This window comes from Crinia signifera, chromosome 2 (genome assembly GCF_055691185.1).
Source record: "Crinia signifera chromosome 2, ASM5569118v1, whole genome shotgun sequence".
Lineage (NCBI taxonomy): Eukaryota > Metazoa > Chordata > Amphibia > Anura > Myobatrachidae > Crinia > Crinia signifera.
In genome coordinates this window covers 283695755-283711735 of record NC_139218.1, presented here as the reverse complement: position 1 = coordinate 283711735, position 15981 = coordinate 283695755, and the positions used below count along the sequence as shown (strand labels likewise).

The following is a 15981-nucleotide window of genomic DNA, read 5'->3' as shown; positions in this document are numbered from 1 at the left end:
ATTCTTTGTAATATGTCCACTGCATTTGTTTTTAAACTTTAAACAGATGCCGCATCTCCATGGCGACAGGACGCTGTTTGTGGATCCCGGCGTGGTAACGTCACTGATGTGCGCCCAGCAACCATCGGGCTTTGGCCCTTATTCAGATCTGATCGCAGTACAAATTTGTTCTGAAAATGGGCAAAACCATGTGCACTGCAGGTGGGGCAGATGTAACATGTATAGAGAGATTTGTGTGAGATATTTTGTTTCTGTGCAGGGTAAATTATTTTATTTTATACTGGCTGCATAAATACTGGCTGCATTATTTTTACACTGCAATTTAGATTTCAGTTTCAACATACCCCACCCAAATTTAACTCTCTCTGCACATATTACATCTGCCCCACCTGCAGTGTACATGGTTTTGCCCATTTTGAGAACAAATTTGTACTGCGATCAGATCTGAATAAGGGCCTTTGACGGAGTGACGTCACCGGGATGCTGCCCAGCGTGGACGGACATGCCAATGTTGGTATATATGTGACTTATTTGCACGCCAGGAGCTTTTATCTCTCTCTACGCTATCACTCTCTGTGAGCATTGTATTTATGTATTAGACGCCTATTCTGCAGCCTGAGGGGCCGGGGACATAGCTAGCAGCTCAGAGAGCCACTAGCCATGCCCCCACAGTGGCAAAAATGGGGCGTGGCCTCATTGGAATAGGCCACACCCCCAGATTGCTAGGCCACGCCCCCAAAAAAATCGGGCGCGCCTGCGGCGCGCAACAGCACCCCGCCCCCCCATCCAGGGCTGCCTCAAGATATTTCCCGGGCTGGTTTTAATTCCCAATCCGCCCCTGGTGAACCCGAAGCATGGCGGTACGCGTCCTACGACCTTTTCATACCCCCACTATCCACGTCGGCGTGGAGTTTAGAATAAAATAGTGTGGCGAGCGCAGCGAGCCACCAAGCCTGAAGCGTGGCGAGCCCTGCGAGGGGACGCGGATACCTGTGAAGCCCGCGAAGGGACGCGTTTACCTGTGACGGTATCCGCGTGCGCTCGCCACGCTTCGGGCTCGGTGGTTTGCTGCGCTCGCCACACTATTCTATTCTCAACTCCACGCCGAAGTGGATAGTGGGGGTATGAAAAGGTCGTAGGACGCGTACCGCTGCGCTCGCCACGCTTCGGGTTGACGTTGATCGTGGGGTGGCGTTAACAATTGTGGGGGCCATTTCACACTTCAGGGTGGCTATTTGGCCTCTGTGGGCCATTTAACATTGTTTCCTATGGAAAAATCGGGTCCATTGAGGCATTGAACAGTAAAATCGGGTCAATTGAGAAATTTAACATTGATCCCTATGGGAAATCGCGGGCATCGCGTCGCACCCGATTTTTAGTGCATTCAATGGCCGCGATGCCTGCGATTTTTTTACCTGCGATGCCCACGATCAAAATCGTGGGCGCCGCGCTAGGTAAAGAGTACCGAAAGATCTAATGCCAGATCTAATAGAAAATCGAATCTAACATCGAATCAAAAGCAAATCGATGTGTATGTACAGAGCTTTAAGGTCGGGTGGGGATATATTTTGCGATAAGGGAAGAGATATAAGTTGGTGTAGTCAGAGGCTTTGTATGAGTTGAAGTATTTTATATTGAATACGGTAATATACAGGTAACCAATGGAGGGACTGACAGAGCAGGTCAGCAGACGTTTAGGGGGAAATTTACTAAAGGAAATTTGTAAAAAATAGGTGTATTTGTATCCAGAAATACACTTATTTTTGACATTTACTATCCCAAAAATACGGCAATTCGTATTCGTATTGATAGCACATTAATACGAATACGGATTGCCGTATTTTCGGGATAGTAAATGTCAAAAATAAGTGTATTTCTGGATACAAATACACCTATTTTTTACAAATTTCCTTTAGTAAATTTCCCCCTTAACGTCTAGCCAGGAAGATCAGCCTCGCAGCTGCACTCAAAATGGATTGTAGTGGTGAGATTGTCTTTTCTTAGGAAGACTGGTAAGGAAGCTATTGCAATAATCAATGTGTGGAACAATAAATGCATGGATTAGTTTTGTAGTGTCATGTGTAAGGCACAGTCAAATTTTGGAAATGTTTTTAGATGTATGTAACAGACAGATTGAATGTTAGGAACAAAGGACAGGGGGGGGGGGGGGGAGAGAAAAAGAGAAAGAGACACAGCTAGCTAGCTGGTGGTGTACAGTGGTACAATGGGGAACGAAGTTGATCTATGAATCGGCTGAATCTGAAGTAGCACTGTGGCTGGACTTTTTGGCCAGTACAGGCCATAGAAAAAAGGTACTGTACCTGCCAAAGAGGTACAGTTGGAGGTTATGCTTCATTACATACTTTTAGTGGCCAGTGTGAGCTGATTGGTTGCACTGAACAGATGACAGAAGCTGGTATCGCTGGGTACAACAAGGTTGCACCCATTTTGGTGCTTGGAGGGAAGTCTGCTGTGGTCCTAGAACAGGGCTGGGCAACACCGGCCCTCCAGATGTTGATGAACTACACATCCCAGCATGCATTGCATCAGTTTCAGCATGGCCACATAGCAAAACTAATGCAAAGCTTCCGGTGATGTGTAGTTCATTAACATCTGGAGGGCCGGTGTTGCCCAGCCCTGTCCTAACAGGTCTGCAGCGGATGGCGGAGGAGATGGATGCTGTGGAGTGCGGAGATACCAGAGGCCACTGAAGACAGAGAAGTGTGTAGTACTGTGGTAGAATATAGGAGACTGGATGCGGGGAGCGCCGGACGGACACCAGACCACATGCTGTCAAAACAAGCCTGGATAAGCACTGCAGAGGTAAATAAATGCTTTTAACCACCTGGATCATGACAGTGTGCAAAGAGTGGGTGAGAGTAGGGAAGAGATGTGGAAGAAGGACTGCTATGGGAGCGAACAATAGAGGGAAGTTAAAAGCTGGTGACTGGACAAAAACAGCTACCTATACATATCACATACATACATACATACATACACAAATGGGATACAGTCGGCACTCTTGGTCTTTAAATAATTAATGTATCAATCGCATTAATGCAAAGTTTTTGGGGGGGTTTTTTATTTTATTTTTTTAAACCTGCTGATTCTGCTGTTTGCCATTCTCCTGAGTGCGCCAAAGTGCATATAGTATATACATTTTGCTCACAGCCTAAACATAAAAAGTATCATTACACAGCAGATACAAATAAAAAATATCCACTACCCATCTCAGATGTCAAAACTATTTTTTGCTGAATAACTTGACTGTCTGACACGCAGTTTATTAATTATTGATTTTTCAATTTTTTTAAATTTACTGCGGCTTCTTTTTCCAGTATCACATGTTTATTAAGAAATCACCACGGAATTTGGACCCCTGGGGTAACTTTTCCTCCCAAATCAAAAAATCCAAAACCAAAACTACTACTTCCTTACATTTCACGTTAGGGAAAAATGCTAATTTTTGCATCAAAATGTATAAATGCTATGTTAAATCAACTGTAAATATCCCACTTTGTTTTAGGTGATTAACAAAAATGGCAAAAAAAAAAAAAAAAAGTCATCATGGTACTCCGTTTTATAGTGAAGAAAATAATAAGGAAGTGGACACTTGATTACTGTTGTACGACAGAAATCATTTGCACAATTAAAAAAAATCATACCAAAAAAAAAAGTTAACAAAACTGAGGCAATGGGACAGCAATCTCACACAGAAAATTAAACTGGACAGAAATGGATGGGAAGGGTATGCTTTTTTTAAACTTGAATGGGATACAGAAGAGACACCGGGAAGCATATGCTAAAACAAACAGCAGGCAAGTACAGCCAATCAAGAGAAGCTTACTCACATGATGTCTCTACGTAGCACATCTAGAATTACCTCAGAAAGTAAGCAAATGTTCAGCTTGTGATATGAATTAAAGCAAATGTGTGAAGAGGCGTCACGACAAAAAAATACAAATATTTACTCTGGCACCAAACAGATGGACAATTAAGCAGTCTGCAGATGAATTTAAGGTCACATAATACATGGTAAAACAATCAAGAGCATAAAAATTCCCAAACAGAAAAATCTTCTCACCAAAACTTAACTATTGGTTGCTGCTCCACCACTAAAAGATGGACTACACAGACCTAACTGAAATCGCAATTTTGCCCAGCGTGTATGGACAGCGATGATGTGAAAATCGCCGACATAGCAGCACACATTATATATAGCTCCAGGAACTCCATCCCAGCGCTAGTCACAGTGCGTGGAACAAAACTGATCCCATAGCTAGCATACATCCATGGCTTTGGGAAATGGTTCCAAGCCCAGTTGTGGATACAGGGCATAATTCAAAGCACATTTTTTCTCTAATGGAAAAAAACATGCTGCACTGCAGGTGGGGAAAATGCAAGATGTTTCGAGCGTTAGATTTGGGTACAGTGGGTTCATACTGGGGGAAAAAAAAAAACTGCACAGAAACAAAATAACGTGCCCAAATCTCACTCTCTGCACACCTAAAACCATTAATGGCAGGTTAAAGACATCGACGCTGCAGCCTTCCCTGAAATTGGTGTATTTCACATGTCTGCATACACATCAATATTTCTGATATAGATAGAATCAGTACAATATTCGAGGCAATATTTGCTAATAATTACTAACATTATTCCTTTAATATTTGAATTCCATACATCACTTTTGTATCAACCGCTCTGGCTTCCTAACATGTAAGTGTGTTCACTGGTGTGCTGCTCTGATCCTTCTGGCTTATGTTGATTTTTGGGGTGCTGGACCCAGCACCTAGATATAGCAATAGGGACCACCAATACTCAGAAGCCTTGACTGATGGCTTAGGGCAGGGATGGCCAAAAGGTCAATCGCGATCTACCCATCGATTGCAGAGGTCCAGCGGGTAGATCACGATCAAGTTCCCTGCACATAACTGCTGAAGCCTCTGACAGAACAGAGGCTTCAAGCGTTCCCAGGGATGCAGTGCGCGGGTGCACGTGTGACGACACCCGCGCACATCAAGTGTGAAGAACATGTTGGAGCAGACTGGAAGGCTCAGCTTCAGCGGCATGTATGTTCAGATGCGGCGGGGCAGGACTCAGCGCAGTGAGAAGCAGCAGAGAAGCTCAGCGGCGGCAGGATAGGACTGGGAGCGCTCAGCTGCATCAGGACAGGACTCGGCGCACAGTGAGTGTCAGCAGGGAGGCTCAGCGGTGGCGGGTAGCTGGACAGAAACAGCAGGGATACTAAGTGCATTGTGAATGGGGGGATAATTTTGTCCACGGGGTTTTGTTTTCATATGTTGTGGGAGGGGTGGGGCTCTCTTTACAAATGTAAGTTCATCCCAGTGGCTGCCTGAGATGGAGTTTATGTATATTTTTTTTTCTAGGGGCAAAAAAATTATTTTGCGTCATGGAGTGTGAATTTCAGGCACAATCCCTGTGTCAGTGTGAATTTCAGGCACTTTCCCCGCGTCATGCGTGGCATACTGTAATGTGAAGTTTCTCTCATTTAGTGTTGCATAAGGCGTAGGGAACGTATTGCGGATGGAGGGGTATACTTTATACAAGGGGAGATGCCGGTAGATCCCCGGTAACTTAGTGTACAAAAAGTAGATCCCGGGTTGTAAAAGTCTGTAACCACAGCTGCTGTAAGAAAATATGCAACAGCAGCAGGAAGCATCTTGCGTTAATAAGATGCATGATTGTGAGATCCACTGCTGCAGGGAAACTTTAGGTTATGCAGGATGGACTGTTCCCGAGACCTGGAAATCTGCATCTGAAGATAGAGAACCTTCCCCTGCCACTCCCCAAAAAGTGGGGATGATGTGCCCCCGTTGTTGGGAATGCTGCTCAGCTCTGCCCACCACTTGACCATAAACGCCTGATGTGAATCAAGCTGCAGCTCAGGAAGCACAAAATGCATACCCTCCAACATGACACTCTCCATTAGGTACAAAATGCTCTGTTCCTGGATTTCCTTCTTAATTTTTGATTGCCGTGAACTGTGTTGAACTAGTTCATTTATAAGAAAGGTGTGTATACCAAGGTGACGGCAATCATATAAATAAGAGGGAAGTCCTGGAACAGAGCGTTTTGTACCTAATGGAATGGGTCATGTTGGAGGGTACCACACAGGAGCTGTCCTGTACATGCACCTCACTATCAGAGATATATGTAAACCATTGCCGTTACATATATCCCTAAATGAGGTCCAGTGTCAGGTCATGCATGCATGCACAGAATGGCGCATGCATGGTCATGTGTTGTCGCACGCTGTGCTTCCTGACTAACCCGCTAATTGCCACATTGTCCTAACATTTTGTTTCCCTTCACCCTCATCAACAAATCTTTCAGCAGGGTCTGGACAGTGTTTGATTGCAAATATCTCTGTATCTGGACTGGACTCACAGTAGCGCATATGATTTATTATTTAGCATTTTTAGATTCCAAAAGTCAGATGTAAGGAACTGAGAAGTATATATTTGGGGGGAGGGGGTTGAAAGGCTAAAATTTTGCTCAGGGCACCAAAAGCCTGGTAACGGCCTTGCAAAAACCCCAAAGCTGTATGGTGTGGGTTTTTAGTTTTTTTTTTTTCAGTTTTAGCAGAAAATCGTCCAAAAATGTCACTGAGGATTTTCACATTATATATTCCACAAAATGTTACAGCGGGAATTGCAGCAGACATCACAGATCCCAGCAGTGATCCTTCTATTTTTAATCGCAAAAGCCGTTGCCTAAGGTCTCTATGGGGACTGCAAAATTGTCACATTTACCAGGCCCCTAAAAGCTTAGCACTAAAGAGAATTCCACCATATTTATTATTAGAAATCCCCATCTGCTGTATAGACAGCAGAAGGAATAAAGCCCCATACACACTAGGCGATATTTTTAACAAAGGGCTTCTGAGCGATATTGTTCACAATATAGTCTAGTGTGGGCACTCAATATCGTTAACGATGCGCACTCCTGTGTCATCAACGACGAGTGGTATCTGCTGAACATGCAGGTCAATTTGGCAATATAGCCAAACGAGCAGCGGGTCCCGGCGATGTCATTGAACAGTATCAGCATACACATAGATTACCAGAGGATCAGCACACATAAGAAAACTTACCAGTAATGGGTATGGGGTCAACCATTGAAGGTCGACAGTTTAGGTCAACATTCGAAATAGGTCAACAGGGTTGGAAGGTTGACAGTCAAAAGGTCGACATGACATACCACCTAAACAAGGGTATTGGTACTGCGATTACCTTCACAGGTACTAAGAATAGCTGATGTTGCTAATCCGTACCTAAAGAGATGGGAATGTGCCCCTCTATTGAGTAACTACATTGGACACCTGCTGAATATATAATCAGATTTGTACCATGTAGAGATGACAAACAGTGATGTCTGGGTAAAGTGCTTGGATTTATTAATATAATTATAAACACAGTGCGGATAAGGCAGTGGGGGTGGTGATCTGTGCGTCAGCAGCAAACGCTGAACTGACAAAGTCACAATTGTGGATGATGTATGAGGAAAGTGTCAGCAGGGAGCGGCGTCCCGCTAACCTGCTGCTTACCCTTCCTATAGTCTGTGCGGCGTCTGGATGAAGAGAGGCTGCAGCAGCCGCTTGCAGCCTTCTGATGTCCCGGCTCCAAAGGCACTGCGGCCGGGACGTGACTTCCGGGTTGCCGGTCTCGCGACATCGCGGCTAACCTGGGTGACGTCCGGAGTGCCCGTGTGCTTAACTCGGGAGGAGACTGTGCCTATGTTGGTTGAAGTGTCTTGGTATGTTGATTCTGTGTCCCAACGTGTTTCGGCCGGGGTCCGGCCTTTATCAAGGATCCGGGAAAACGCGTTGAGTTATATGAATTGAGACCCCCATACCGACTAATGGTGCGCCTTTACTCCTGAGAATCATAGCACACCATCTGAGCCTGGATCAAGTTTCTAACATCATTGGGATACCTCGCCAGTTCCCTAAAGAGACATACCAGAGAACCAGTGGTTGCCATCAGGATCCAATTTGCTCTCATCCCATTGAGCTCAATATCTCCAATATCACCTTCCATCGAACTCTGGAAAGGACACCACACTTATCCATACAGTGGACATCAGTGGAAGGATTTCCCAATTGGTAATATACAATACTAGTGTTCACTCTAGGATGGAGACCGGGCAGGGCGCCAGGGGGCGGACCGGGCCACAGCTGGGGGTGGTCCCGGGCCGCCAGTGTCATCAAAGAGGCGTGCCCGGGCCGCCAGCGTCATGAAAGGGGCAGGCCCGACCGCCACTGTCATCAAAGGGGGCAGGCCCGGCCCCTCCGAAGCCACTATGCTGCTGGGGAAGCGCCGGGCATCGCCGTCTACATCGACGCTGGGCTTCCCTGTGAGGCTGTTTAGCGGAGCGCTGCGAGAGGGGCAGGGCGCATTTTGCCCTTTAAAAATCGGGCAGGGCGCAGCGCCCCGCTAAAACAGCCTAGCGGGAACACTACAATACCTATTCATTTGGGCTACTCTGTGACCATTGACTTTCAACTATATCCATGAAAATACCACTAAAAAAGTCACCTTGTGACACGTCCCCATCCTTTAATTTCATTTTTTTAATTTTATTTATCCATTTTTTCAGTTGTTATATTGATTTTTACATTTTTTTTTTACATTTTGTATGATTAGAGTTAATAAATATTTATAATTTTTTACCATCTGAAACAATTATTCAGCCAGCGCTGGCATACCTCTCACATTTCTTCTTTGATTATTAGGGGACTGACAACCCCTCAGCCAGCTGCTGATAATAGCGCACCCCACATTCGTTTTTCCCCTTCTACCCTTGTTTAACTGCCTTTAGAGTTTTTACCACTCTGGTTCTGCAGCCCCTTCATACAGGAGGTAATTCTAGCGCCATAACAACCCACCTTTACTAATGACATACCACCTGTCGGCACAAGTCTGGAAAAAAAAAAAAAAAACTGTGAAAAACTCATGGCCACCATCCTATTGTCAACATAATGCTTGTGTCGACCTTCTGATCATGTTGACATACTTCAGGTATCGACCTTCAGTAGTTGACCTAGAGACCATATCCCTCCAGAAATAAACTTGCCACCTACTGTGTAATAGGATGACAGAAGTCATTTTATAGCGCCATCACCTGTATACACTGTGTTCTTTATACAGACACAAAGCGCTTCAGTAATAGCCATCTATTTCCCAGCACAGGCATACATTTTAATTTTTTTTTTTTTTTACTTTAATACATCCCTATGTAACCACTGTCTTATTGTTCATTCTAGCACCCACTATCTTTAAAAACTCAGTTTCTGTTCCCTGTCTGGGGTGTCACTGTCTGCTGTGGTGTTTTTAGCACAGGTCTGGATTGCATTTCATTGCTGATATACAGACCACACTGATCGGAGTTATATATAGAATATGCCTCCTCTAATAAAATAAATGCCACCCTACAGAGAACACACAAAAAAAAAAAGGTATACCAAACATAATGACAGTAAGGATTGTGGGTCTTATGTTTTACTTTAGTAACCATTAGATTGCGCATCATCATGTACGTTTCTGTGGGTGACTTTAATTAAAGCAGCAGGAGTTTTCAGATTTTGGAAGAGGGTTAATTGTTGGAGCACGTTGGGCAGCAGCTTCAGTGACCAGCTCAGCTTACTAACAAACAATTTGCAATTGAGCCAGTGGTGATATCAGTATAGAACTCGGGGAGAGAAACATATCAGCGATCGGCTACAGTGCAAAGTTTTACTGAAAAATTGTCATATCTGTTCATTAACTCATGACAAAACAGACAAGAAACCAGGAGCTGATTGGTTGGTTGGTTATCATTCCATTTTATCACTTTTGAAGCTTAGTGCATCTGGCCCTCAAACTCTTGTTTCAAACGGAATGCAAATAGTGAACTTCAGACCATATGCATTTGGTCCTTAGGACTTCATCAGGGGTGTGTTCAAAAAGGGTATTGAACTGGTGTCCTACTTTAATAGGATTTCATATGGCATCAGGTTTCCCCATTTTATAATGTACTGGCATAAAGTTCTAGATGTCAACTCTATGTGGAAAAAAAAGTGAAGATAACTTGCAATAAACTGCATACCACAATGAATGAGTATTCTCCAGCAGGATTATAGGTTGGAGCAATTTAAAAGATAAAACCAGGATAGCCTGTAACAACCGCATACAGTAGTGATTGGGTGTTCTCCAGGGTAAAGCCAGGGATTCAACTTGACACGTGTCTCCTCCAAATCAGATAGTAAATATATATAACAATTTATTTTATTTTTTGCAATGCATATTTTAACTAATTCAGGATATTTTAAAAGGATGTGGTTAACATCACGGCAGTTGGGATGCCAGCCATCAGAATACAGATGCCTGCATCTCAACTTGCTGCCACAAGACAGGCGCTGGAATCCAGATATTGATGAGGAAGCAGACCCTGGATTTCTGAATATAAGTATGTAGGGCGGGGTAAGCATTAGGCACTAGCAGGGTGAGTGAGTATACTTAGGTTAGGCTGCAGGACAGGAGGGTTAGGCTTAGCCGCTACCAGGGAGGGTGAGTGAGTATACTTACCAGATAATGGATACCCTCAGTTAATAGGGAACTTTGAAAAAATATGAATATTTCACCCTCTGTATATAAGTGTTCAACAATTGTCTGTTAGCAGCAGGGGTTAAAGTGAGGGGGAACAGAGTTCCACCACCTCTAAAGGCAAGTTGGAACATTTTAATCTCCACATTGGCCCTGCACAGTAATACCCCTTTCGCACCAGCCTAAATTCCTGGGTTTGACCCGGGAACAACCCACGACTAGCGCTGGTGTGTAAGGTTCCCAGGCTAAAATCCTGGGTAAATTTCTCGGGATTTCAACCCTGCTATGGAGCAGGGTTGTTTCTGAGTTCAAACCGGGGTCTTGGCTGGTGTGAAAGGGGTACTCACCCGGGTTGCCGGTCCTAGGTGCATGCTGTCAGATGGGGATCCACACAGGCGGCCCGCACAGATGACAGGACAGGCGGCGTATGTAGATGACGCAGCAGCGTCCTCACTGCAGCTAGAGAGCTGCGTCATCTACACCCGCCGCCTGTCATCTGCGACGGCCTCCTGTGTCAATCCCCAGCCTGCACGGAGGACCAGCATCCCAGGGTGAGTACTCTTCACCTCCGCCGCCATCCCACTGCCTGCCGGCCTCCTCCCCACACTAGAAAATGCAGGGACTTTTCTGGTGTGAAAGGGGACAAACCTGGGAATGCCCTGGCATGATCCATGGGCCATATTCCCGGCGAGTCCCTGCATTTTCTGGTGTGAAAGGGGTATTATTCTCACAGAAAAGCATTTGAGTTTGAAAGGTGATGCCTAAAACCATACCACTGGTCCTGTATCTGCCTAACGGGGGAGGGGAGTGGGGGTAATTAGGTGGCATAGAAAAATGAGTTTACCCACCTCTGCATGACCACTTTAAGCCCTGGTTAGCAGTTCTTGTTTCTCAAAAATGAGATCCAATCAAGCCAATACCTATTCAGAATCAGCATCACAATGTTATACCCCATGTGAACTGATCACAGCTCTGCAGCACTTCATACTGGTACCGCTCTTCCATCAGTTATCTGCAGAGTGCAGTTGGGGGGGGGGGGGCGAACACTAGCTCTGCCCCCAGCGAGAGACAGTACAACAATGGTTTGCAAATTTCAGCCAGAGCCAGCAAAGAGTCCAATATGAGCCTCTACAGAGCACAAACACCTCACATGGTAGGGGTCAAGCAGCAAAGGAAGGTGATATGGTCAGACGAATCATCTTTTACCATGTTCTTGGATGAGCAAATGTAAGGCTGTGGGTGTGGAGGTTCTGTAACGCTGTGGGCAAACTTTCTTGGTATTATTGGATGCAGTCATTTACTTATACCGCTTTCACATCGCAAACCCTAGAACTCCTTTACACTAAACCTGGGTCACCATGTAAACACTATGGATGTAATTTAAAATTGACTTTTTCTGGCTCACAACTGTCAAAAGGAACAAAAAGGAGAGAGTTGGGGACTGCTCACAGTCTTGCAGAAATCTTGCAATCTTTGATAGTGCAGTAATTTGCCTACATATCTCAGTTTCCCCCATGATCCTCAGCTCCCTCACCTCCTAACTTCAATTGGCCATAGCAATTATCTCTGAACCTCTAAAACGCTGCTCTCCAGTGTGTCCAGGGCTCAGACTGCTGACATCATAAAGGAAGACACAGGCACAGCCAAACCAGCACCTTTGGCTGATTGCCAGGTTGGTTAATACAGGTCAAACCCTTTTACACTGCACATTGACATAGGGTCTGACCGACCCGTGTGTAAAGGTCCCCATACATTTAGGGGATTTGTGACAATTTCTAAAATCGCGCATGTTTGACATGCCATCTGATCCGATGTGCAGTTCCTTGCGCATCAGATTGGAGTCGGACCTGCCTGCATGCCAAACTTCCTCTCGGTGGCGGGGAATGGGGTCACATGAGATGCATCACATGCAGCAGGAGCGCATGCGATCCTGCAGCCAGGGAAGGACCAGTGCGGCTCAAGAAGTATCAGATGACCATTCACTGCTGTGACTTCTTGAAGTATTGTATGGCCACTGTAACCCTGTTTTAACCACTCCGGGAGTATGCACGAAGGTTTTCCCTTCTGGGTTTTCCCGGAAAATTTACGGCCATGCCATTAATATGTAGGTGCGCGCCTGTGGTTTCTCATTTGGCAGCAAACACACCCCCCCCCCCCCCCCCCGGAGTATGCCGGGGTCATCCGCCACCGCTCCCCACATCTGCCCCGCTCCTTTGCCTCTTGCAGAAGTTAGGGAGCACTCAGGTACTTTCACACTGCACCTCGACCCGGGTCACCATGACAATAACCCGGTTTATTGTGGCAATGTGAAAGGGGTATTAGAAGGCAGAACCAATGCCAATACCTAAATAATGGTGCTAATAGATCATCTATTCCCATGATGCCTTTTTTCCCCTGTCAGAAACCATGTTTTACAAGATAGTAATGCCTTCAATCAGAGTATGGTTTGATGAGCATGGATTGATATCTCAATCTCAAGGCCTTCACAGTCCCTAGATCTGGACCTTATTAAACATTAGTGCTATCAAATGGAACACAGGTGTATGCCACCGCCACCACCAACAACCAGATTGAGATCAATTAAATTACTACCAGCATCACTCCAGCACAATCCCAGACATATATAATACTTGTAAGCACGCTCGAAGCAAAAGCTTCGAAAGCTAGTCTGCTACCTTCTGTTTGTGCATGTGTGAGGAAGATGTAGTTTCACTCTCTGCGAGCAGATGGCAGTGTTTCAGAGACTCACGGACACTAGAATATATATATATATATATATATATATATATATATATATATATATATATATATATATATATATATATATATATATATATATATATATATATATATATATATATATATATATATATATATAATATCTTTGACATAGTGGGCAGATTTACACACCAGATCTCCCATCTAAAGTGATGGGAGATTATGGGGCAATATGGAATGGACATTTTTATTTGCGCTGATCCCGCCCACTAAGGTCGGATTTAGCTGTGGATAGCGTCTAAACGTGACTAAACTAATAGGGGTGCTGGGAAAAGTCCTATTTGCGCACTGAAACAGGTAATTTTTTGCTGCTTACAGCTCACCTCCCCCCGGGGCTACAAGTTGAAATGATGGCGCTGGAAGCGTGACACACCCCAATGGGGTAACATTTGAATAGCTCTGTTGGGTGCTCTCTAGTGGTTGCCGGCGGCGCAAACAATTCAATCTGGCCCAAGGTAAACAGGCCTTACTGGTTGCTTACAATTGCCAAACGACCTTGTAAGTGAATTTATAATTGTGTTTCCACCACTACCTGTACATAGTAGATGCTAGTTTCTTCTGAGTGTTAGAACATCCAGTCAATGCATTGTACAGTTAGCTTACATTAGATTTCTAAATAGGTGGACAAAATCCAGCCAAATCATATATTACACAGCGGCTGTGCCTACTTCAGCTACAGCCATACTGCAGAACGTGTCTGTGACTGAATGTACTGTTCTATGCAAATCACTTTTGTGAAAAAAAAAAAAAAAAAAAAAAAAAAAGCAACAGCAAAGCTGAAATAGGAGACAATAATAAATATTTAAGGCCACAGTAATGAAGCAGGAAGATCTGTGACGTTTAGGAAAAGCTGACCGAAGTGGCGGTGACTTGCCGATACGCCTTTCTCAAGCACAACGCAATAAACAATTACTTCTTTAAAAAGTATCTGCGTTAAACTCTGACCTATACATTGTTCCTAAACCAATATTAATTTTAACACACTAAATCTGTCAAAAATGGTGATATTATAGTAAAAGCCAGAATGAAAGTGTCTCATCGGAACAGGAATAAGAAGCGCAGCGTTTGGAGCACTTAGTACAACAAATGACGTGCAACAGATCCATCAATGGGACCATCTGCTCCCACGGACAAAGTGACAAAACCAAAATGCAAGTGTGGCCTGGCCAAGCCCTTAACACAGAAGGCATTATGTTCCATCCACAGGCAACCTAGCACACTACATAAACGTGCAGCTATTGTGATAGAGTTATACATATGTCACAGCCAGTAGCAAAATAGCACCATCATAGCAGCAGGGTCTCACCACCTACATCATCATCATATAAGCAGCAAGGCTCAGTAATTCAGGGATACAGATCTGAGGATGTGGCCTTGCTATCTGGTACTGGAGAGGTACTACAAGGTAATCCTAGCAGCAGCATCCTAGACCAAGGTCCCAGCAGAACTCCCCCACTGCCAATAGCACACGGTGTAACATCCTCACCTCAGTGTAGTGTCACAGGGTGGCCATAGCCACTGGGCAAGGCACACACACATGACAGGTATATATATATGTATAGGACACAAGAGCAATGAGGGTCACCGGGAGCATCTCCTGAGTGCCGATGCTGAAACATATGTTACACATTTTCCCTAGCACCAGAGTAACCGGGCACATCTCACCGTATATCATGGCCAGGCCGGTCTCATGCAGGAAGCGCGCCCGGCGGTGCTTGAAGAGCCAGATGGTGAGAATGGTTAAGGTCAGCAGCAGGATGAATGTCAGCAGGCTCACGCTGTCCTGCCTGTGGCTCTCCTCTGCCTCCTTCTCCGTAGCGATCTCCTCCATTGCGCTGTCCTCGCAGTGTGTACACGGGAGCCCCAGGAGCAGCAGCAGGGGCAGGAGTCGGTGCATGGCGGGGCAGAGCCAGGGGCTTATTCGCTGCCTCTGACTATACGCAGAAGCGCCGGGGATCCTGCAGCTAAGCCCACGCTGTCTATGGCTCAGCGGCGGCAGCAGCAGTGACACATAGGGATCACACGGCTCCCTCCTCCCCCCGCCCGGTGACTGGGGAATCACAGGAGGATCTTCTCCAATGCGCAGAATCCTGTGGATTAATAGCACTGCGTCTCCTACAGCACATACACACTGTGCCCGCACTGCTCAGACCCCGGGCACACCCCTCACAGGGCGGGGCCTAACACTGCTACTATAATTACACCTGCTCCCCAGCAATCATTGAAGTGTTTTTTTTATATATACTTCCTTAATCATTAGTACTATTGGCATATATTTATTGAAGAGTTGTAGAAGCTTATAGAAAACCTTTATATTGTAGTGTGTTAGTCCTATGATGACCGGCAGATTTCTAGTCTGCAATACTGTCCACACACCTACAGGTGTGATTGCACAATAAGGACTTCCTAAACTGTGTACACACCTTAAGATGTATCTGTCCAATCTGGTGGTAACATGAATCTGGTCATGTGTGGGAGCAAATGACAATCCACTTTTTGCTCCAAATTGCCAGAAAATGAACAAAAACAATTGGAAACATTTATTTCCCAAATCTAATGGATTTCTACTGCCAAAATAAAATAAAAATTGTCCAAG

General features: G+C 45.0%; 1 protein-coding gene across 2 annotated transcripts in view; it reads right to left on the bottom strand.

Annotated features, from left to right (window-relative positions):
- SLC9A7 (solute carrier family 9 member A7) overlaps window positions 1-15501 on the bottom strand; it is a 103354-nt gene extending 87853 nt beyond the window's left edge. Inside the window, exon 1 of one of the 2 annotated variants that reach the window (XM_083168758.1) lies at window positions 15051-15501. In XM_083168758.1, the coding sequence (XP_083024884.1) occupies window positions 15051-15282 (232 nt within the window). In that variant the 5' untranslated portion in view covers window positions 15283-15501. The remainder of the gene's footprint in view (window positions 1-15050) is intronic. The other variant, XM_083168760.1, reaches the window with a different exon arrangement.
- Between the last annotated feature and the right edge of the window lie 480 nt (window positions 15502-15981).